The sequence below is a fragment of the Ctenopharyngodon idella genome, chromosome 4, assembly GCF_019924925.1.
Source record: "Ctenopharyngodon idella isolate HZGC_01 chromosome 4, HZGC01, whole genome shotgun sequence".
NCBI lineage: Eukaryota > Metazoa > Chordata > Actinopteri > Cypriniformes > Xenocyprididae > Ctenopharyngodon > Ctenopharyngodon idella.
The window spans coordinates 13,730,698-13,753,029 of record NC_067223.1 but is presented as its reverse complement, the minus strand read 5'-3'; the positions used below and the strand labels follow the sequence as shown (position 1 = coordinate 13,753,029).

Here is a 22,332-nt window from a genome sequence, read left to right as displayed (position 1 = left end):
TTAATCAAACAAGAAAAAAAAAAAAATCAATCACTGCTCTTGACTGAATAACTTTTTTTAAGGTTTAATCTATGTTCAATTTATGAAGTGAAGACTATCCAGTGTTATTTTACATTTGATTACTTTAATCAATGTCTCTACCTAAAAACTGCTGTTACTTGTCTTTAATAATGTTTTACATTTATATTAGTTAGGCTAGCAGTTTTAGCTGTGGTATCAAAATTGGAATAGAGAATTGAGAATTTAAGAAAAAATAAAAGCACATTAAATAGCATTGGTTATATTAAAACAGCTCAAACAGAAAAATGCCAAGGCATTTTAGTTACTTTTAAACAATGTAATGGCACTCAAGTAAGAGATGCTTGGAACTTTCATAAAATTCCGACTTGGAATCGACGAAACTGAATGGTTTTTAAAACTTGAAATCATGTAACTGCAAAAATTCCGACCCGACGTGAATGTAGCAAGTATCTGTACTGAAAACAAACTCAGGGGTTTATTGTGTTCAGTGATCTTTATTGTGTGCTAGATACAGATGACAGCTTTTAAAACGATAACTTTGCACCTGCTCACTGTGACTGCACCAGATTAGCATCAGTGTGTCACACACAGACATCTCCTCCCTGTACAACACCACCTGCATCTCAGTCTCTACAACCTGCAATTCTTCAGTCTAATAAGGTTGTGCATGCTTTAAATGGTATCAGCACACTCCACAGGCTTCTTTTAATCCACCAATCTTGCCTGTCACATCAACTCATGACTAATCTAATGGTGTGATGCAGGCACATAAAGGCACATGGTAAGAACAACTACAGTAAACCTGCTGGTCACAGACAACAGGCTTGAACAAGATGACTGCGAGTAAAAAAAAAAGGTATACAAATAAAACTGGATATTCATTTAAAAGGATAGCTCACCCAAACAGGAAAATTCTGTCATTATTTATGGGTGAGCTATTCCTTGAACTGAAGCAAACAAGTTCAAGTTCTTGTTCGGTTAATGTCTGGAGGAATCTAGAGCGCTGGAAAACCTCAAACGGCATGAGATGCAGGTGTTTAGGTTACTGTATGGAATTACGTTGACAGTGTGATTGAAGGTTAAGACGCTGCAGCAGCTGTTTCTATGGTAATGGCCTCGGATCTGCCGCTGCCCTGCTCTGTGCACGTAACGTGCAGTGAACCGTCTCTGAAAAGTAAACACGCATCAGAAAAAGTTCACATAAGGATACAAGCTTTATAAGTAGGTGATATTACTGAACTTATAGTACATAACACTGTCATAACACAAGCTACAAAATAACAAGTAGAGCTGCACGATTCATCGTTAAAAGATCACAGTCTCGATTCAAACACCCACGTGATCTTATTCCTAAATGACAACAATTCGGCCATGTCTATTAAACTTTTGAGTATGATCACAGCGAACATTCAAATGTGTGTTTGCGCTGCCGCTGATCCAGAGAGAGCAGTTATGTATAGATATCAGTTCAACAGTCTTTTCAACCACCCAGTATCATTATTTCTGTTACAATAATTCAGAATATAACAGTTTATAGTTCAGATATAAACACCGATGTCTACTGAAGTGATCAAAATAGAGTAAATCATCTTTTGAAAGTAAGGATTTTTTTAAGGATTAGTTCACTTCAGAATTAAAATTTCCTTATAATTTACTCATCCCCATGTCATCCAAGATGTTTATGTGTTTCTTTCTTCAGTCGAAAAGAAATTAAGGTTTTTGAAGAAAACATTCCAGGATTTTTCTCCATATAGTGGACTTCAACAGTTACCAACGGGTTCTGAAGTGAACTAATCCTTTTACAGTTCAAATAAAGATTATATCAATGACATCGTTACACCAGTAGGTGGCGACAAGTGATTGTTAAAAAAATTTATTGAATCATTCATTAAAAGATTCATTCAAAATCGCTGATTCATTCAGTAATGAAACCAGTATTTATGAGTGAGTCATTGAATTATTCATTCAAATTGAACATTTTGTTAGAACCTGTAGAAATTGCATGTTATTTTGTTTAGTTTAGTTTATTCAAAATCATGATCTCTATTTTAAACAAAAAAAAAAAATGTAATTCTCAGTTTATCCAGAATCGTGCAGCTTTTCAGTGTAGAATAAACGCAAAAATGCTGCAAGGTGCAACAAGGTTTTCTATTTAAATATATTTTAAAATGTAATTTATACCTGTCATTCATTCTAATATGCTGATTTGCTGCTCAAAAAACATCAATGTTGAAAACAGTTGTGCTTCTTAATATTTTTGTGGTACATATTTTTTTTCAGGCTTCTTTGATGAATAGCAAGTTCAAATGAACCACATTTATTTGAAATAGAAATCTTAAAATAATTTACTGTCACTTTTAATGAATTTAATGCATCCTTGCTGAATAACATTATTAATTTATTTCATTACCTCTTCATTGTCAGCACTGTGACAATGTCATGCAGCTCCTCTTTAGGTTCCAGGTCTCTAAGTACAATCTACAAAAATAAACCACAGTCACATTCTAAGTTAATAAGCTTAAACTGAAATCAGCCGAAATGCTTTAGTGCACACAATACAATCTGAATATCTAATTTACTATAATTTTAGGTTTGTACTTAAATGTCTGAAAATGGGTGCCAACCTGTGCGATTGGTTGCTGTGCCTGGTACAGCTCCAGACTCACTGACGACAGACTGCCAGGACCCTGCAGCGTGTGCTGACGGCGGGCAGGGAGAGGTGTGCCAGATGGAAACAAAACTGTGAAAACATCCGCTCCGGAGTCATCCACTTCCTGAAAGACCAAGACACAATCTACTGGTCAGTATGCTCTTATGTGCCAAAACACTATAGTATTGATCATTTGAAGTTCCCCACCTTAACCGTGATGTCGCTGGCACAGCAGTCTACAGTGATGGAATCTTCTCCAAGTGCCAGGCTGTCTTTTCCGACCAGGATGCCCGCCTGCATGGCAGCACCGACCGGAATCACCTCGTCCGGGGGGATGGAGTTCAGTAGCTCCACGTCTGGGAACAAATCCCTGATCATCTGTTGCAACTTCGGGATACGAGCTGATCCTCCGCATAAAACCACCTTAGAAAGGAAGCAAACTGGTTTAATCTCTTTAAGGTTTTGGGATGTCATTTTCTCTATAAAAACACTGAAATAATCTATTATTTGGAGAGGGAATTTTGTATTAAATACCTCTAAAAGGCTCAGTACTACTAATGACAAAATTTTTTCCATGCATGAAATATGAATTAAAAAAGGTCTGCGAAGTTACAAAGTCACTCCAGCGGGAGTTATTTTCTATATCAGTGCACAACTCCCTGAAACACCTCCATTGTAGTCTTGAGTTTTCTTCCGGGAATGAACACGTCACAATATTCCTCATTTAAATAATTCCCACCCAAGGCATACGCAAAATAAAGGGGCAGGGCCTGGTTGAGTTAGTTAGTAGTGTTGAAACTCGCGGTTATGGTTAAGGGGCGTGACATTTCTGGTCTAGCCGACCAATCAGAGCACATTGCGCTTTTCATCTTAATCGAGACTAAACAGAGGTTTTTCCCATACAACAACGTAACTCACTGCTTAACTATGGAAGGCCAAAAGGTTCAAAAACGTGGGAATTTTAACGTCAACACCACATAAAATATGTGTATTTCACGCGTTAAATACATGTTGTTTGCACATGAAAAATCAGCACGCAAATAATTTGACGTTTAAATAACAAGTATTTAACGAGTGAATTGGTGTATTTTACATGTTGTTGATGTGTTAAAATTCACGTTTTTGAACCTTTTGGCCTTCCATACTTAACCACCATAGTACAATGCATTGTTGTTAAAACTCACTAGCTAGTCACGACTGTTTCCCGAAAGCGGTTACACCTCTGTCGTTTGAACCACGTTAGTTCAACAATATAGCACTGTCGCTAATGATGTCACATGCAGGTGAATTGATTCAAGATCACAATTAATGTATTTATTATTATAGTTGTTTACATAAACAACAGAAAGCCAGTGTTTTTTTTTGCAGTATTTGGCATACACTTTACTTTACTCTACTCTCGTTAAAATGTATATATATTTAAATGGGATGAAAGATATAGAATGTACTGAATGTTAGCTTGCTTATTGTGCTCAAAAGCATGATATATTTATAAGTCCACATGTCATTTTAACAAGAAACTATGCTTCTAACTGCAGCTCGAGAGCAGCAGCTCCAATCACGTAAGTTTGCAAAGGTGTTTGCGAATGTTCGTTAGAACTATGGTTTCGGGAAACACAAAATCATTCAACTATGTTGGTAACAACGGAATTTATGACCATAGTTGGATAACGATGCTTTAAGGAAACGCAACCCAGAGTGTTACTGACAGACTGGGAAGAGAGGAGCTGCAAATATGTGACAAATAAGGTGTTTTTTGAACACTCAGGCATGAAAACCTATTCTAGTAGACCCCAAAAACAAAAATCAAGCATAATAGCATATTATGGCCTCTTTAAAAAAGTTGTTTTACCTTGTTGACATCAGAGGTAGTCAGGTTTACTTGATCGAGGAGACTTTTAATTGGCTGAATGCTCTTAGTAAAGAGGCTGGCACATATCAGCTCAAAACGGGCTCTAGGACAGAAGCATAAATGACATGCAGATATGCAACAGGCACAATTTTTGTTGTAATACTGATTTGACTGCAAATAACTTCAGCTCACCTGGACACATTACACTCAAAATCCATGCCGTCATGGAGCGAGTCCACAAAGCAGTTGGCACTACCCAGGGTGGAGAGAGTGTGCTTGGCCATATCAGCACTATTCATGAGCTTAAGCATCGCCCTGGGGTTACCCGTCACATCCTGTTTAAAACTCCTGGAGACACGCGAAAAACAAAATAAGAATTAAACCAGTAATGACATGTAATGAAATTACAAAATAGCAAATTACTGACTTTTTGAACTCAGCAGCGAGGTGCTGTGCGAGCTCATGTGTGAAGCTCTCTCCTCCCGTCTTGTGATCTGTCTGTGTCGCGAGGACACGGTACATTCCACTGTTCACCTCCAGGACGGTGACGCTGAGCGACGTGCCTCCGAGTTTGTACACCAGGACATGACTGTGGTTGAAAAGAGGAATGAGAATGAGGCTTCCGAAGAGGTTAAAGAAAAAGCTCAACTCGCACGATGCACAAACTCTGTACCTTTTTCCCAACGTTGAGTCCTGTCCGATGCCATAAGCTAGAAGGGCAGCAGAGGGTTCGTGTATCAGCCTCAGCACATCAAACCCGGCACTTTCTGCAGCTTGCCTACAACACAGCACTGATTTTTATAAAACTCTCCCCAGACACAGCTTCTGGAGTTAGATAACCGTGTTACATCATTTGAGTTCATTAGCATTCATCTGACAACGTAAGATACTTACCTTAGTGCATTCTTCTGCATCTCTCCAAACTCAAAAGGCACTGTTATGACAGCATCTTTCACATCTGAACCCAAGGCTGACTGGGCCGTCTCTGCACAGAACATAAAATGATTATCAATGGTTCACATTAAACATACTGACTATGAAAGAAAATGAAGCATTCAGACAATACCTTTCATTTTATGGAAGATCAATTTGGCTACATCTTCAGGTGACACATACTTGGTTGTCTCTCCCGTGTCGATTTCATATCTGGGCATGTCACTTTTGTTGACAACCTGGGAATGAGTGAGAAAATACACCTTTTTAATAAGCAGGTGGTGCAGTTCTTATAATTACTGTTGTGTTTTTTTCCTATCTGTCTGTATTTAAAGGGATAGTTCACCCTAAAATGAAAATCAAGTCATTACTCACCCTGGTGTTGTTCTAATGCCGTATGCCCATCTTTCTTTTTCAGACCACAAAAGGAGAATTTTCGCTACTGTCAACTGCCATTCTGACTGTCATCTGACTAGTGTTGTCAAAAGTACCAACTTTGGTACTGAAATTTTACCAGCATTTCCCCTATCATTTTGAGTGCTGTTTGAGAGCGGATTCTTAAACACCTCTGATTGGCCATTGTGTTCACGCGCTCAACAGATATGTCTGTGATTGGCTAAAATGATTTTGGGAGTGTTTGAAAGCAGGCGTCTATCAGCGGATCCCTAATATATCCGCCGATTGACGGTTCCGCTGACAGACACCTGCTTTCAAACGGTGCCGTGTGTATCTGTGTCAGAGTTCAGTGAAGAGCGTCAAAGATGTCTATTTACAACATGTTTTTGAAGTATTGATCATTGTAGCCAATCACAGACATATCTGTTGAGTGCGTGAACACAATGGCCAACCAAAGACATATATGTTGAGCGCATGAAAACAATGGCCAATCAGAGGTGTTTAAGAATCCGCTCAACAGCGCTCAAAATGCTGGTATCGTCACATTTTTAAAATTTCAGTACCGACTTTGGTACTGAAATCGGTACTTTTGACGACACTACATCTGACAACTGGAGTTCCGGTCTGGAGATATTCAACTCGGTGAAGAAAGCACATGGATACTTTTTTGGGATTTCTAGGAGTTGTATTACATGTCGCGTTTTTGATTATCTTGATTCCTCACATCTTGTGTGCTTTTTCTGGGTGAGTCTGCGTGAACTGCGGTGCTAATAAAGTGTCACAAATGTGTGCTGAGCACAGAAGACAAACGGCCAAGGTCAGGATTTTTGTTAAAAAATACATCACATTTCAGTTTGTTTTGCACCAAACCCTATCATACACTCCCAAAACACTTGGAATATACGGCACATGTCGCTTGGGATCATTCTGTGATACTTCTGCATCTTTTTTAAAAAGCTTGATGCTGGTTGCTATTAATTATAATAATTAATAATAATTCCTTACATTTATATAGTGCTTTTCCAGGTACTCAAAGCGCTTTACATACGGAAGGGGGAATCTCCTCAACCACCACCAATGTGCAGCATCCACCTGGATGATGCGACGGCAGCCATATTGAGCCAGAACGCTCACCACACATCAGCTTATTGGTGGAGAGGAGACAGAGTGATGAAGCCAATCAGTGTATGGGGATGATTTGGAGGCCATGATGGACAGAGGCTAATGGGCAAATTTGGCCAGGATGTCAGGGTAATACCCCTACTCTTTTCGAAGGACATCCTGGGATTTTTAACGACCACAGAGAGTCAGGACCTCGGTTTGATGTCTCATCCAAAGGCAGTGCTTTTTGACAGTATAGTGTCCCCATCACTATACTGGGGCATTGGGACCCACACAGACCACAGGGTGAGCACCCCCTGCTGGCCTCACTAACACCTCTTCCAGCAGCAACCTAGTTTTCCCAGGAGGTCTCCCATCCAGGTACTAACCAGGCTCAGCCCTGCTTAGCTTCAGTGGGCAACCAGTCTTGGGCTACAGGGTGATATGGCTGCTAAATATTGACTGTCACAAACGTGACATTTTTAAACAAATCTCCATACGGCATTAGAACAACACCAGGGTGAATAAATAATGACTTAATTTTCATTTTAGGGTGAACTATCCCTTTAAGAACAGTATGTACTTACAACACATTTGCTTTCTTCTCTGTGTGCCTGAGCATCTGGGTCATCAAATCTGTAAAAATAGATAAGTACAGTGAATTTATATTAATATTATTACTTATATAAATATAAAAGATATTGCTACTTTAATTGTAAATTATTCTTAATAAATGTTATGCACTAAATTATCTACAGCATTATTGCATGTTTGTGTAAATAGTCTTTCTGAGCGTACGACAGAAAATAAATACCGTCTGCCAAGGATCTGCTTCACTTTGACAACCGTATTGGCGGCATTTCGTATTCGGCCCTGCTTAGCGGCGATTCCCACTATCTAGAAAAACAAATGAATGAAACAAAACCATCAGACCATCTCATGCCTGGCACCCCTGCTTCACTTATTTACATTTGAATTAAACAGACCATAAAACTAAGTCAAGACACCTCACATCACTTCAATATTTCTAAAACAATACTGAAAATATTGAAATAAAAATACAATAAAAACAGCTGGGCCAAGATCCCCAGCAGCATTGTATTATATTATTTTACTTTATGTGTCCCAGAAAAGAATTATAGTGTAATAGCAGCCAAACAAAATAACAAACCATATACACTACCATTATCAAAAATGAAGCACACTATGCAATATACACAATACAAATAAAATGCATATACATGTACATGGATGAAAGGCTCTCTGCGATTGGGGCTGATGAGAGAGCTGTATTAATGATTATGACTCCGCAATTGGGTAAATAAATTACCTGTTCAGTGTCTCTGTATGCGACCACAGCTGGAGTGACTCTGTCCCCTGCATCATTGGCCACAACATCTGCTCGCCCATCCTATATGGAAACAAATACACTTATTATAATGTATTTGTCTCTGGTATGGTTTGCGTGTCACACACACCATCATCTATTCAGCACCATTAACAATGTCTATTAGATATTTTCTTTTATTGTCGACATATATGCGTTCATTCGACTAATTAAAATTATGTTCACTCATAACAAATTCACCTTGAATACGGCAGCACAGGCACATGTGTATCCAAAGTGCACTCCGATGGCAGCCATGCTTCTGAACTGAAGAATTCTACCGGAAGCCGGTACTCATATGCAAATGAGAAGGGATGGACTTTTGGGCGCGGTCAAATGACGGGCGCCGATTCTAGCCAATCAAAGCGCTTCTAAACTGACGTCGACAGGAACGTCAAGAGAGCAGCGCCTGATTTAGAAACAGCTGAGAGCGACGCTGGTGGGTGTAGTGTACTGGGTATTGAAGTTCCCTTAGAAGTGCGCACAAGCGCGTTTTAAGTCATGTCTTTAACCAACTCCTTTGCCGCCCCGTTACTTTTGCTTTTATGTGTTGTTTTATTCTCAGTTACTGTTGCAGAAGAATGCGAAGGTGAGGTTGGTCGGCTTGGCTTTCAATGCGCATGAGCCCTTGAGTTTAAAAATAGTCACCTGGGTTATTTTGCAGAAGTGCATGAGTGTGTTCACATTGTGAATATAAGATATTTACTGAAGGAAGTGAATATTTAAGCGGTGAGTCCTGGTTTGGATTGCACACTGACAACCCCTATTATTGTAACACTAAATATGCCTATTATTTGGAAATGGAAAAACGTGCTATGATTTTCTTGTGTGTTATAATACAACCCACTTACAACTAGAAAACATTGCTTATGTTCTGCAGAATTATAACCAACTGTTGTTATTACATAACTAATATCATATGAATGTATCCCTCCAGAATAAAGCTCTGTTTATTATTTATATGTGTATCTGTTTTGCAGTGTGTGTGGGGTTTTTGGGGCAGCTTTATAACTCACTGGTGATCAGACACACAGAGCTGTCCCCAGAGCTGGTGGAGGACGGTCTGATCAGAGCATGCGCCGAGACTACTGGGAAAGAGAATCGACTAGTAAGAACATAAAAACAAGCATAGTTTGGTTTTTATTCTTCTTTGGTTGCTGTTTAGGGTATGAGATATAATGCATGAGGTAATTCTTTCCCGTTTCATCTCAGTGCTATTACCTGGGGGCCTCCAGTGATGCTGCAGCCAAAGTGACAGGTGAGGTGAGCCGCCCCCTCAGTGCACATGTTCCTGTCCACAAAATCTGCCAAAAACTTCAGCGCAGGGACGCCCAGATCTGCGAGCTCAGATATGGTAGGGTGAACTCACATATAAGATCCTTTAAAGTCAGCATGAAACGGAAGTTGCGATAGTATTTTCTTCCCTATTGTGATGTATATCCAAGTGAAACGAATTCTTGAACAAGAAAAAAATGTAGGGCGGGACTTGATTTTGTTCATCGAGAATTGATTGGATCGCTATTCCTGTGATGTCATGTGAGTGACAGGTTGCCCCGCCCTCACACCAGTAAACACGTCATCAGATAAGAGATGTCGCTGCAAGAGTGAGGGGAAGTTATTTTGATTAAAGACTAAACATGAATCTAAAAAATAATGATGTGCACAGATATATCATTTATAATAAATACAGCAATATTCCATTAAAAAAATAACAACTGTCAATTTTGTTTTCATGGTGACTTTAAAGGCCCGTTCACACCAAGAACGATAACTATAAAGATAACGATAAAGATATAGTTCTAAAAATCGTTCTAAATATAAAAGAATTGCAGAGTTCACAACACGACTATAATGATAACGATATAAACGATATCGTTGGGATCACTTTCAGAACTATTTTTTTCCAGCTGTTGAATGATAAAACACTGACAGCAAATCAGAATCCTTTGTAATTTAAGGGCTCGCGCATTTAAAATGGGTCGGTCATACCCTCGGAATAAATGGTGCGAATTATTAACGATATATGACAGGATAGCAAACAGTGTAACATAAAATTACCTCAGGTATCCAGCGCTAGTTTCGATAACATTGTCTTGCTTCCTCTGAAGTTGCAGTGAAAAACACTAGGTGTTGTTTTTATTCCACTATATTGACTTTGTCAGCTAAATTCACTGTTAGATTAGATCGATTACACTAGCTATTCACTCGAAACATAGCATACTGAGGACATCTGCTAGTTAAAGCCATGTAAATGCAACAGGAACAGCAGAAACATGTACACACTTTGAAACCGCAGCGCGTGAGCTTAGAGTAAACAGACTGTTATCGTTCGTTAGTGTGAACGCAAATATAGTTATCGTTACAGTTATCGTTCTTGGTGTGAACAGGCCTTAATTGCATTAGGGTTTAAAATATTTGTCTCAAAGGTTTTAAAATGGACATTTCTTGTTCTTCTGAAACAGAGCGTCCCGTTCTTGACTGGAGCAGGGACGCTTTGTCTAAAATGCGAGTGTTGGAGCTGAAGAGAGTCTTGGCCTCTTGGGGGGAGGAGTGCAGAGCCTGTCTGGAGAAGAGCGAATTTATTGAACTCATCCAGGAGGTGGCCCCCAAACACAGCACAGCGCAGCACAGAACGCACACGGAAGAGTTCTGAGGGCCTCCTCGTGTAGCTCCGTGCTGGGGACATGGGAGGGCCTCCTCGTGTAGCTTCATGCTGGGAACACGCAGCAGTGATGGGAGGGGCTGCACGTGCAGCTGCGCTCAGGGACACTTTGGATTTTGCTCTGCGACTCCTAACTTATAATGCTTTTCATAATGTTAGTTACGAGTAGCAATGTGCAATATGTGCCACTTCCCCAGTGTCTCATTCTCCTGTACCGCTGTAAGCATTTTCTCCCGCATACTCAGAATAAATCATTAAGCTTTATTAGTTTCAGTGATTAAGAGGAGGCTCGCAGAGATGCTGGCTGTTTTTCTTGCCCGACCGTTTAATTAGGAAGGGACGAGAGCTTGTGTCAGGCTCTAAGACCAATTGAAACTCCCCTCTAAGAGCCTCCTGTGTTTGCAGCTGTGGGTGAATTGCATGAAACCTATTAACTTATCTGGATGATATTTCAATGAAAATAAAGGAGTAAAAATATATTTTGCATAAATAAAAATGAAGCCTATAATATATATATATATATATATATATATATATATATATATTTTTTTTTTTTTTTATCTTATTTTTTTTTTTTTTGCATTGTTTTGCATCTTCCTAGTTCTCATTAGCATAATGCAATCTAATGATAAAAAATCTCATTACTGTAATGCAGAAAATATACATCATGGCAGTATTTGATGTATTGCCTTTATTTATGCTGATTTATGCTGAATTAAATTAGAAAATAATTGTATTACAGTGAGAATCTCATGAGAATCACTATTGAGAATAATAGAGAAACAAAATCCAAAAATAAACAGAAATGAGGGTGAAAATATACTTGTCATGAAAATAATGTCACAAATGAAAACAGTCCTTATGGTTCTAAAATAGCTTTCATGTCAAATTTCAACATCAAAATTATGAATTATGTTCATATATATATATATATATATATATATATATGTGTGTGTGTGTGTGTTTTAAAGAAAGTCTATTTTTAGGTCCTGTATTATTACTATTATTATTACTATTTTTAATTAATTGCCTTTTAGATTTTTTTGCAGCTCTTTTAAATATAAAAACATCTGGACACATTACATGAAATTAACATTTAGGGGGTGAATGTGCTTAATATCTCTGAAGATAATATAAAAAATAAAATACAAAATTCATTTTCTTTATGCAAAATTTAATTAATTTCTTTTGATTTTGGGGTGAAATGTGACCTGGACCAGATTTTTGTGACATATTGTGTGTGTCAATTTCTTCAAATTTGTAGATACATGCGTGCGTATTACATAATTGTATGTCACCACCCTGACCTCTCGTAAGGATCGTATTGTTGTGACTTTTTTTCCCCATACACACATGGAACAAAAGACGCCCACGCAACCGTACTGATGTTTACATCTGGCGTGTTGCCATGGCGATCACGGAACCTTTCATCCCCAGCTTCTGATGCTCCAGGATTTTGCTGACAAACTTTTTATGTCATAAAACAGAACCAATCAGCCACGAGTCCATCGGCAGGGCTCTTTCTCTCTCTCTCTTCCCCTCCTCTCCTCTCTCCCCACCTCCAGGCTTTCTCATTCACAATCCCCCTTTTTTACCATCCAGTTCTGCTGTTCTCCTGTAATAGCTGTTGAGAGAGAGAGAGAGAGACTGTGAGTGAGATTCAGGCCTTGCCCACGCAAAGAAGTGGGAGACTGAACCTCTCTCTACACTCTCTCTCTCTCTCATGCACACACACACACACAGTCAGTGTATCATGCTTGCACTGTGTGGGCTGAGCTGAGCATTCCTGTCATACAGTAACAGTCTCTCTGCCTCCGCACTCTCTCTCTTTCCCTCTCTCTCCCTCTATTTCTCTCTTTCCCTTTCCCTCTATCTCTCCTCTTTCTCCCTCTCTTCTCTTTCTCACACACATACGTTCCAAATACACACATTAGCACACTTATATACACTTTCACAGAGCAGAGACGGACCCTCGTAGAGGAAGTCGAGATGGTGTGGAATGTGTGCCCTGGTTTTATTAGGTAAGTTTTATGATTTCCAGCACATCTTTGGGTGAATTGTGTGCGTTCCCGGGTGCTTGAATGAATTCAAGTGTGTGTTTGTTGAAAGATAAGATTAATTTGTGTCTTTTCAGGCTCTCTGTGTGTCATATTTTGTCAGCGCAACTCTGTACAGCGGCTCGATGCGGATATTTTCATTGGGCATCACTACAGGGATTACTGAACACTTTTTCCTAACAGGCAAAATGTGTGTGTGTGTGTGGATGTGTGAATGAGTGTTGCGCTCACTCTATATAGGTCTTCTTCAGGCAAAGCCTAATCTCGCTGATTGGAAACTGATTTGCGTTGAGTTGAATTTTGCCGAATACACAGACATCGCACCTTCTTTACCTGTCACTCTTACATCGTAATTTCTGTCGTGACTGAGGCCAATCTATTCAGCCCTAACGCCCACACATTAAGCCATCACACTGTCTGTTTCTTCTCCTTAAATTGCTCTCTCTCTCTCTCGTATTCTCTCCTTCTCAATCTCCCCTCTTTTTAAACATCTGTGCTGCGCTCGGTGCACGTGCACGAGCGCGCCTTGAGTCTTTTGCACACCCGTCAGGAGGATGCTCGCACCAGATTTATGCTTTGGCCCTTTAAAAGCAGGCAAAGTTTCCTGGTGAACCATTTTTCTGGTTGCCATAGTGATGAGCGAGGACTTGGAGAGGTGCAGTGGTACTGGGATGCAGTGACAGCTCTTAGCATGTGAATTCTCACACTGAGATATGGAGATGCACTGAGACTCTGAACAGAGACGGCGATGAGGTGAGACGCCCACGCACGCACATCATTACTGCTCACAGCGCTCTTTGGCTGATCGTACTGTCCCTGGATCCCCAAAAGGGGGAGGAAACCATGAGAAAGAGGGGATTTGTGCGTGTTTGTGTGTGCAACAATGAACGCTGGAGTGTGTAGTTGCTCTATGCAGAAGTTTTGCATTTAGGAGAATTTTTGGTTACACTTTATTTTACAGTGTCATTGTTATATATATTGCATGTAGTTACTATAGTAATAACTATAAATTATGCATAATTACATGCAACTAACCCTAAACCAAACCCTAACCCTACAGTAAGTACAGTTACTTAAAGGATCAGTTCACTTCAGAATTAAAATTTCCTGATAATTTACCCACCCCCATGTCATCCAAGATGTTCATGTCTTTCTTTCTTCAGTCGAAAAGAAACATTCCAGGATTTTTCTCCATATAGTGGACTTCAATGGGGACCAACAGGTTGAAGGTCTAAATTGCAGTTTCAGTGCAGCTTCAAAGAGCTCTACACAATCCCAGCCGAGGAATAACAATCGGTCATTTTCTAAAAAAAAAAAAAAAAATGAAAATTTATATTTTTTTTTTAACCACAAATGCTCGTCTTGCACTAGCTCTGCAATGCGTCACGCATTACGTAATCACGTTGGAAAGGTCACACGTGACGTAGGCGGAAGTACAGCGGTAGGGTGTGAAACGCCATCTCATTTTTTCCTCCAACTTCAAAATCATCCAACATTGTTGTTTTAACTTTTTTTGTAAAGGCCGTTTGACTTAGTCTTTGCACATTCGCTTTGTAAACACTTGCTCTGTACTTTCCAACGTGATTACGTAATGTGTGGCACATCGCAGAGCTAGTGCAAGATGGGCATTTGTGGTTAAAAAGTATGTAAATTTTTTTTTTTTGTTTTTTTTTAGAAAATGACCGATCGTTTCACTAGATAAGACCCTTATTCCTCGTCTGGGATCATGTAGAGCTCTTTGAAGCTGCATTGAAAATGCAATTTGGACCTTCAACCTGTTGGTAACTGTTGAAGTCCACTGTATGGAGAAAAATCCTGAAATGTTTTCCTCAAAAACCTTAATTTCTTTTAGAATGAAGAAAGAAAGAAAGAAAGACATAAACATCTTGGATGACATGGGGGTGAGTAAATTATCAGGAAATTTTAGTTTTGAAGTGAACTAATCCTTTAATATTACTTAATAGTATTTAAATGTATAATTACAGTGTAACCCTTTATTTTAAGGTGTCCTTGTTACAGTGTAATTATACAATTAAGTACTGAGTAATATTATTAACTACATGTACTTACTGTAGAGTTAAGGTTTGTTTTAGGGTTAGTTGTGTGTAATTATGCACAATTTATAGTAATTACTATAGTAACTACATGTAACAAGGACACTAAAATAAAGTGTTACCAAATTTTCTTAAGGTTTGTAATAGAGGAGAATACTTTTACAAGCCTGAATTAAATGACTTGCATATGAAGAATGCATATTAAAGGGGTCCTTGATTATGATTTCACTTTTTTAACTTTAGTTAGTGTGTAATGTTGCTGTTTGAGCATAAACAACATCTGCAAAGTTACGACGCTCAAAGTTCAATGCAAAGGGAGATATTTTCTTTTACAGAAATTGCTGTTTAAGGACTACAACAAATGGCTGGTAGGGACTACAAATGGGTTGGTGACATCACAAACCCCAAAATTTACATAAACCCTGCCCCCGGGAAAACGCAACAATGGAGGCAAGGCCATGTTGGGCTGCTTTAGAGAAGAGAAAGAGTTGTTGTAGTAACGAAGCACGAGCTGTTAAAGCTCCACCCTCTTCTAGAAAGTGGGCTGGGAGCAGCAGCTCATTTGCATTTAAAGGGGCACACACAAAAACGTGTGTTTTTGCTCACGCCCAAATAGGAGCAAATTTATCAAGCCATAATAAATGATCTGTGGGGTATTTTGGGCTGAAACGTCACAGACACATTCTGGGGACACCAGAGACTTAGAATCGTCCCCTTCAAATTGATTACTTCATAACTACAATAGACCTGTAACTTTTACCTTTCTTATTTCTTTTTCTTTATTCCCTTACATCCCTTTTGATCTTTTAATTATTTAATTCCTTTAAATAAAAAGCCCAATACCCCAATAACACCCTTCCCCCACTCAAAAACCAAAACCAAAAAAAAAAAAGAAAAGAAACTTTGGTCCCCCCCAATGTTCAAGACATGGTTACGGCTTTATATACATATACATGTTCTTTGTCAAGCTACCCAAAAACAGCCAAATGAATGCATTCAGTATGTTTCAGAGAGAGATCTCAAAGGATTATTTTAAGAATGTCTGCAGCCTTATAACTTCAGTCAAGTTCTTACCCACAGATCCAGGCGTGAAGGTGTGTCTTATGTAACAGAAGCAGCGCACTCATGTGATTTCTCCTTGATCTGATGAAATCAAAAGGAAATGAAATCTATCAGGACTTTTTGCAGCTGTCATCTATCACAACACCTTCATATACGATTTCAAATATTGATATATTCAGCATTAAAGAACTGCATACGCAAGCGACTACAATATTAGTGCTATAGCATACATTTTTGTAATTGTGTTACAGAGGTCCTTCTAGTGTGCGGTGGAAATAGAAACGTTACTGTTCTGTGTGTGTGTGAGATTCGTAGGAAGGAGTGTGGGTGTCGGTAGCCTTTATTTCTGTTCCACATTCATGTGTGTGAGGTGAATTTTTGTATCGCCTGAGGAAAGAGCGGAGTTATCAGAGGCGTGCAGCCTTTCCTATACTTCCTGCAAAAACATCCCGAGGAGCCTCGGCCCAATCCAGCCAGGAAGAAGGGCAGGAAGTTGGGCTGAGATCACGGGAAGTAAATTACAAAGCTAGAAGGGCTTAGTATGAAAACAGGTCCAGTGGAAGTTTTTGGAGACTGCAGCCATGTTGTTTTACAGAAATGATAGTGGTGCTTCGGATGTGTGTGTTTGTGTTAGTGAGAATATGTGGGAGTTTCAATGATCCAGTATTAAAAATTGATGGGATTATGAAGGGTTTTATATTTCTTCATCATTCAGTCTGGCATCATTTTTGGTGTGACCACAACATGCTTTGATAAATGCATTATCCATCAACATGCATACATAAAATCTCTTATTTATCCAATCAAAGCTCATATAATCACTTGTTGCTATATTTTATCCACTTCAAATTTACAGAGGTACTTGAACGGGCTCTATTGTGTGATAGACGTGGTGATTACAACCACAATAATGTATTTAAGCATATAGCCTCACCTGTGGTGTATATAAAGATGTTTGTGATTGGATGAGACACTGGAACCCTGGCTCCTTATTGGTGGAGGTCCACAAATGACACTTTTGGTTGGTTTCAGATGGTTTGAGATGGTCTGGAGACCTTCCTGTTGTAATTTCCTCTTTCCTGCTGGTTTTCCTGCTCGGGAATATTCAGCATCAGGGTTGGGCTTCAAGTGTCCTGAAATCTCAGACCTCCGAGGGAGTGCCGGGACATTCGGCCCTGAAATTTTACAAACACAAAGTACGAATTGTGGAATACTGGCAGAAAAACATTGGAATAAAGACGGAAAGCCCAGAAAATTTTGATCGTACAGGAAGCCTCACATGGGAAGTCCAGGTCAAAGGTGAACTCCTCCTTGTTTCCTTGTTATTCAATATTTCTAGCTTGTTAGTGGTGTTTGATAAAGCATGTATTAGTATTTACTATTGCTCATACTTACAGTTAGGGATCTGAACAAACCCCTAAACCTAAATACTAATCTTTGGCAAGCAACTCGTCTGTTTTGCGCTATGAATGATACATAAAATGATGTGGACTGTAAGAGAGGTGTGCTATTACTTTTCTAAGTGATTTTGCTTGCCAGATGATAAAATGCTTACACTGAAAAGAGAACTTGCCAGAATATATTTTGCCTTATGGGTGTGTACTGCTTGAGCCATTAAGCCTAGCAACCACTTAACAACTTCCTAGAAACCACTTGAGAACTTCTTAGCATCTTGGCAATGACAGCTTTTGTACAATTTCTTTAGAAAATACACAACTATTGCCAAAAAGGATCTCTGTAGTATTTCATGTAGTGATTATTAGTGATCGTAGACTTTGATATTTCAGTACTTTAATTGAGTTGAATGATAACATGCCATCTCAGATCTAAGTTTCTGCTTGTCGTATAGTGTAACAATGCTGATGCAGATTATACTTACTCTTTACAGGGATTTTCCATCTCGTGTTCTCTGTGACAATGTCTGTTACATAATAGAGGACTTCCCTTCTGTCTCTGTGGACAATAGTCAAGAGTGTCTGAAATGTTTTAGCTTGTGTGTGATTGCATTGGAATGAGTGAGTAGGTGGACGGCTACATGTGGCCGGCTGTGATAATAGTATGGTAAAAGAATGAGTGTGTGATACGGCATATTCCTCCGTTGATTCTTAGTATGGCTGAGAATGTATGAGGTATTTAACCCTCTGATGCATTCAAAATGCATCTTTTTACTTCAAAACAATAATATATAATCATTACCATTGTTTTCATTTCATCAAAATAGTGTATTCTGAGATCAGACATGTTGACTTTACCCGGCAAACACTGAATTTTCCCCTAACGTTAGTGTATGGTTTCCCTTTGGTTATTTTTTTGGGAATTTATAATTCATAACATTCAAGGAATGTTCCTTTTAAGTATTTAAACGTTTTTGAATGTTTTTGGATCCTAACATTGCTGGGAATGCTGTCATATATAAAATGATCAATTATGGGTAAAAAATATCAATTTTCTAATTTTTAACTGATATCGATTCTTAAATTTCAAGAATCAATTTCAGTTGATGAATAAGCAGAACACTGTAGCGCCTCCCATCCAATAAATCGCAATAAGCTTTGTGCTTTGTAACGTTAAAGTCTCAGATTTCTGTTTTATCATGAAATTCAAACAATAAATACTGTTTTCGTGCTCTCTAATGTGGCGCAACAGAACGCTTTACTACTAGTGAATGCACGAAATAAACATGAATGAACATCAGAAGGTATGTTGAAAGATATAGTAAAACTTACGGAAATCCTTATCATCCCAGGTGAAAAAAAAAGTACATTTCTATGATATACTTAAAGTGCTCTATTTTCACACACTAATGTTGTACTTAATACACTAAAAAATCTTCTTTAGTACTCTTAAGAACATCTAAGTGTACTCAACTGTGCTATTTTGAGACACCATGAAACATGAACTAAAATGTGCTTTTAATATACTATCTCTGTATTTAGAAAATGTATTTAGTTACCACTTGTAGTACACTTGAACCCATAGTGTACTACAAGTGGTAACTAAATATATTTAAATTTGCAGTCAGTTAAATTTGCAGTTTAAATTTGCAGTCAACTAAACTTTAGACAGCAAAAGAAAAATACTGTACATCCAAAAAGTAACTTTCATGCCTCAAAATCAGTATTTTGTTGAAAACTTCTGCTGAGGTGAAATGATCATGCTCCTTTTCCACAGGCAGAGAGAAAAGCATGTGCAGATTAAGTGTCATCACTTTAGCTTTTTTCTGATTGGAGGAATTGAATGTGTTACAATTGCCCCCTATTTCAAATAACGAAGTCGAAACATAATTATGTAGTTATAAAGTTAGTATTCTAACTTTATTTTTATGAAACATTCCTTATGTGTAATTAAATGTTTGTATACAAATCAGTTAATTTTAACCTTTGATATTACAGTAATGTAATACTCCTGACTCCCTGTATTAGTTTAGAGATTTTTTTCCTTGAGGAAATTTGCCATTTATTATAGCTGATATATATCCAAATGAATCAATATAAAATCGAATTGAAATCAAATCGCAAGCTTGTGAATCAAAATCGAATCATGAAATTTGTGTCCATACCCAGTCCTTTAAAATTCACATAAACATAAACAGGACAGACATATAGAATCATAAGAAAGGGTCAAAAGTAGCCGCCTATGATGGTTTGGATGCAACACCGCACCCTGAATGGTTAAAAATGACTTTTTATAGTGGACATCATCATAGTTCAGAGGTTAAGTATTTGAAGTAGGTGTCAAGAGAGCAGGTGGCTTGTTGCTTGTGATGCTGTAGAAGAAGAGACGGCAGTGAGTGTGTGAGATTTTGCACAGCTGTCTGTAAAAAGGAAGTGGTAGCGCACCAGAACAAGCAAAGTGCTGAGTTGCCATGGTAACCTGGGATGCAGGGTTCCCTCAATTTCCATTATTCCCAAGTGGATCTGCTTCACAGTGTCCATGGCAACCACTCACAACCAATGGAGTCCCTCTCTCTCTCTCTCTCTCTCTCTCTTCTCACTGTCTCTTTCAAACTCTCTCATCCCGTCATTTTATCTTGATTTGTGATTTGTGGTAAAATGTCATCTCCATGCTTACGTAAACACGTCATTACCTGTCACACTTTGACATTATTAGCCACAAATGCTTGGGTGTGCATATTATAAAACAGCTTCCTACTAGTATGCAGATACATCGAATATCAGATCTTGTAAAGTCAACATAAAGCAGTGCATTAGAATGAGTTTGACTGAAAATGCAGGTGTATGTTGTGTTGTAGGGTTGTGAGGCCGGCGTGTTGAGCAGAACGCACACACACTCACACACACACACACTCTCCCGGAGCATGCCTATCAGTCCACCTGCCGACGGCAAACATGAGGCTCTCGACCGGCCGCGGCAACAACACGCCCCTACCAACGGTAACCACGGAGATGACAGCATTCGGGCCTCTCCTGGGACTAAATCTACCTCCGAACCTATGGAGGATCTCCACGCAGCTGTCATCCGCATCGGAATCCCTGATTTGCAGCAAACGGTGAGTACTCTCTCACACACATATGCATATGCAGGCTCACTCTTTTCTTTGAAATGGCTGCACTGCAGCACAGGAGTAGAGAGTGGCAGTGATTGGTACAGGCTGAGTTGTTGATTCTGCGTGGGAGTAAGGGGTGTGTGACAGAGGCTTACAGCATGTCGTCTACATGCATGCATGTTTCTGTACAGTCATTTTTTGCTGGAAGATGGCGATTGCATGTACAGTGCAACCCCAGTTTTTCAACCCTAGTTTAGTTCCTGAATAAATTTGTACTTTTGTTAAATGGAACATGTTTGCATAATTCTGCCAAACACATAATGCATACATACCTTGGTCCTCCTTCTGAGAGTCTTTGCAGCATCCAGCGTAACTCCCTGCTTTCTGTCAATAGTTATGTCCGACGGGGATACTTTAAAGTTGAGTTTTGTATTTTGCGCAGCTATCACCCACTGAAGCTAAGCAGGGTTGAGCCTGGATGGGAGACCTCCTGGGAAAAAGGCCATGCTTGTTAGTGAGGCCAGCAGGGGGCGCTCACCTGTGGGTCCTAACACTCCACTATAGTGATGGGGACACTATACTGTTAAAAAAAAGCACCATCCTTCAGATGAGTCTCTCTGTGGTCATTAAAATCCCAGTATGTCCTTCGGAAAAAAAGTAGGGGTGTAACTCCAGCATCCTGGACAAATTTGCCCATTGGTCTCAGTCCATTATCATGGCTTTTAAATCATCCCCATATACAGGGCTTGACATTAACACCCGCCAAATGCGGGTGGATTTCAGCAGTGGCATGTAGCGCAGTGACTCCTACTAGTGGGTTTAATTTTATATGTAATATATACATTCATCGGTAACAATTTGGTATGGGGAACACATATTCACTATTAACTACAACTTTTGCCTCAATAAACTCCTAATTTAATAGTTAGTAAGGTGGTTGTTGTAGTGGTTAAGTTTAGGTATCTGGCAGGATTAAGGGATGTAGAATATGGTCATGCAGAATAAGGCATTAATATGTGCTTTCTAAGTACTAATAAGCAGTTAATATTCTAGTAATATGCTAGTCTCGCATAGCCAGACCTTCAGACTGACGGCAAAAGGTCTGGACTCTATCGCAGCTTTCATTGGCCAAGGATCGCCCAAGAGGACGTTTGACTGACATGTAACGAATCACAGTTCGTTTTGTTCTGCGTCATATTAAAGGGCGTGAAAATGTAAAGTCGATGTCCCTACAATAATATACCAATGTGCATGTATTAAATTATTCATTAAAGAAAGTTGTACAAGTTTACTGCAACAATGGAGCCGCGAACTTCACATACTTTTGAAAATCCAGCTTTTAGTTGATCCTGGCAAGCGCTCATTGTCACAGTAAACATGACAGCATTCTTTTTCCATGAGGGGGTTTGGCATCATGGGATTTGTTTCCAGGCGGACCATTAAAGAATGTGACACACATATCTCCCGGACATCCTGTAGAATTCAACCAACCAGTTGACGACTTCTAAAGTCCTGAAGTGTTTCCAGTTAAGTGTGCCATATGCATCAGACGTTCAGCCAACGGTCCGTGGGCGTGACGTCTGAGGCTGAGACTAGTAATATGCAAGCTAATAAGCAACTAGTTAAAAGTGAGAATTGTTCCCCATACTA

The 22,332-nt window shown here is 39.1% G+C and overlaps 3 protein-coding genes, 1 long non-coding RNA gene and 1 pseudogene across 5 annotated transcripts in view; 2 read left to right on the top strand and 3 right to left on the bottom strand.

The window, feature by feature from the left end:
* Nucleotides 1-495: 495 nt before the first annotated feature.
* On the bottom strand, nt 496-8,701 carry hspa14 (heat shock protein 14). Of its 2 annotated transcripts, XM_051892086.1 has the most exons (14): nt 8,542-8,700; nt 8,284-8,364; nt 7,768-7,850; nt 7,541-7,589; nt 5,590-5,695; nt 5,418-5,508; nt 5,197-5,301; nt 4,951-5,112; nt 4,716-4,871; nt 4,524-4,626; nt 2,879-3,094; nt 2,646-2,795; nt 2,432-2,499; nt 496-1,188 (listed from the first exon to the last, which is right to left on the bottom strand). In XM_051892086.1, the coding sequence occupies exons 1-14, from the start codon at nt 8,596-8,598 to the stop codon at nt 1,101-1,103; spliced, it is 1,515 nt and encodes a 504-aa protein (XP_051748046.1). In that variant the 5' UTR covers nt 8,599-8,700; the 3' UTR covers nt 496-1,100. The 2 variants fall into 2 exon arrangements, with proteins under 2 accessions (XP_051748046.1, XP_051748045.1); XM_051892085.1 differs by having other exon boundaries at nt 4,951-5,301; nt 8,542-8,701.
* On the bottom strand, nt 7,293-7,409 carry LOC127511571 (uncharacterized; annotated as a pseudogene).
* On the top strand, nt 8,696-11,266 carry cdnf (cerebral dopamine neurotrophic factor). Its single transcript, XM_051892087.1, has 4 exons — nt 8,696-8,929; nt 9,321-9,448; nt 9,553-9,694; nt 10,803-11,266. The coding sequence occupies exons 1-4, from the start codon at nt 8,842-8,844 to the stop codon at nt 10,991-10,993; spliced, it is 549 nt and encodes a 182-aa protein (XP_051748047.1). The 5' UTR covers nt 8,696-8,841; the 3' UTR covers nt 10,994-11,266.
* Nucleotides 11,267-11,580: 314 nt separating this feature from the next.
* On the bottom strand, nt 11,581-17,474 carry LOC127510917 (uncharacterized). Its single transcript, XR_007929786.1, has 3 exons — nt 17,110-17,474; nt 16,188-16,256; nt 11,581-12,626 (listed from the first exon to the last, which is right to left on the bottom strand). It is a non-coding gene; the product is annotated as an uncharacterized LOC127510917 (long non-coding RNA).
* Nucleotides 14,834-22,332, top strand: part of LOC127510916 (SH3 and multiple ankyrin repeat domains protein 3-like) — a 27,518-nt gene continuing 20,019 nt past the window's right edge. Inside the window, exons 1-2 of the mRNA XM_051891083.1 lie at nt 14,834-14,960; nt 20,428-20,685. Coding sequence (XP_051747043.1) covers nt 14,862-14,960; nt 20,428-20,685 — 357 coding nt within the window. The 5' untranslated portion in view covers nt 14,834-14,861. The remainder of the gene's footprint in view (nt 14,961-20,427; nt 20,686-22,332) is intronic.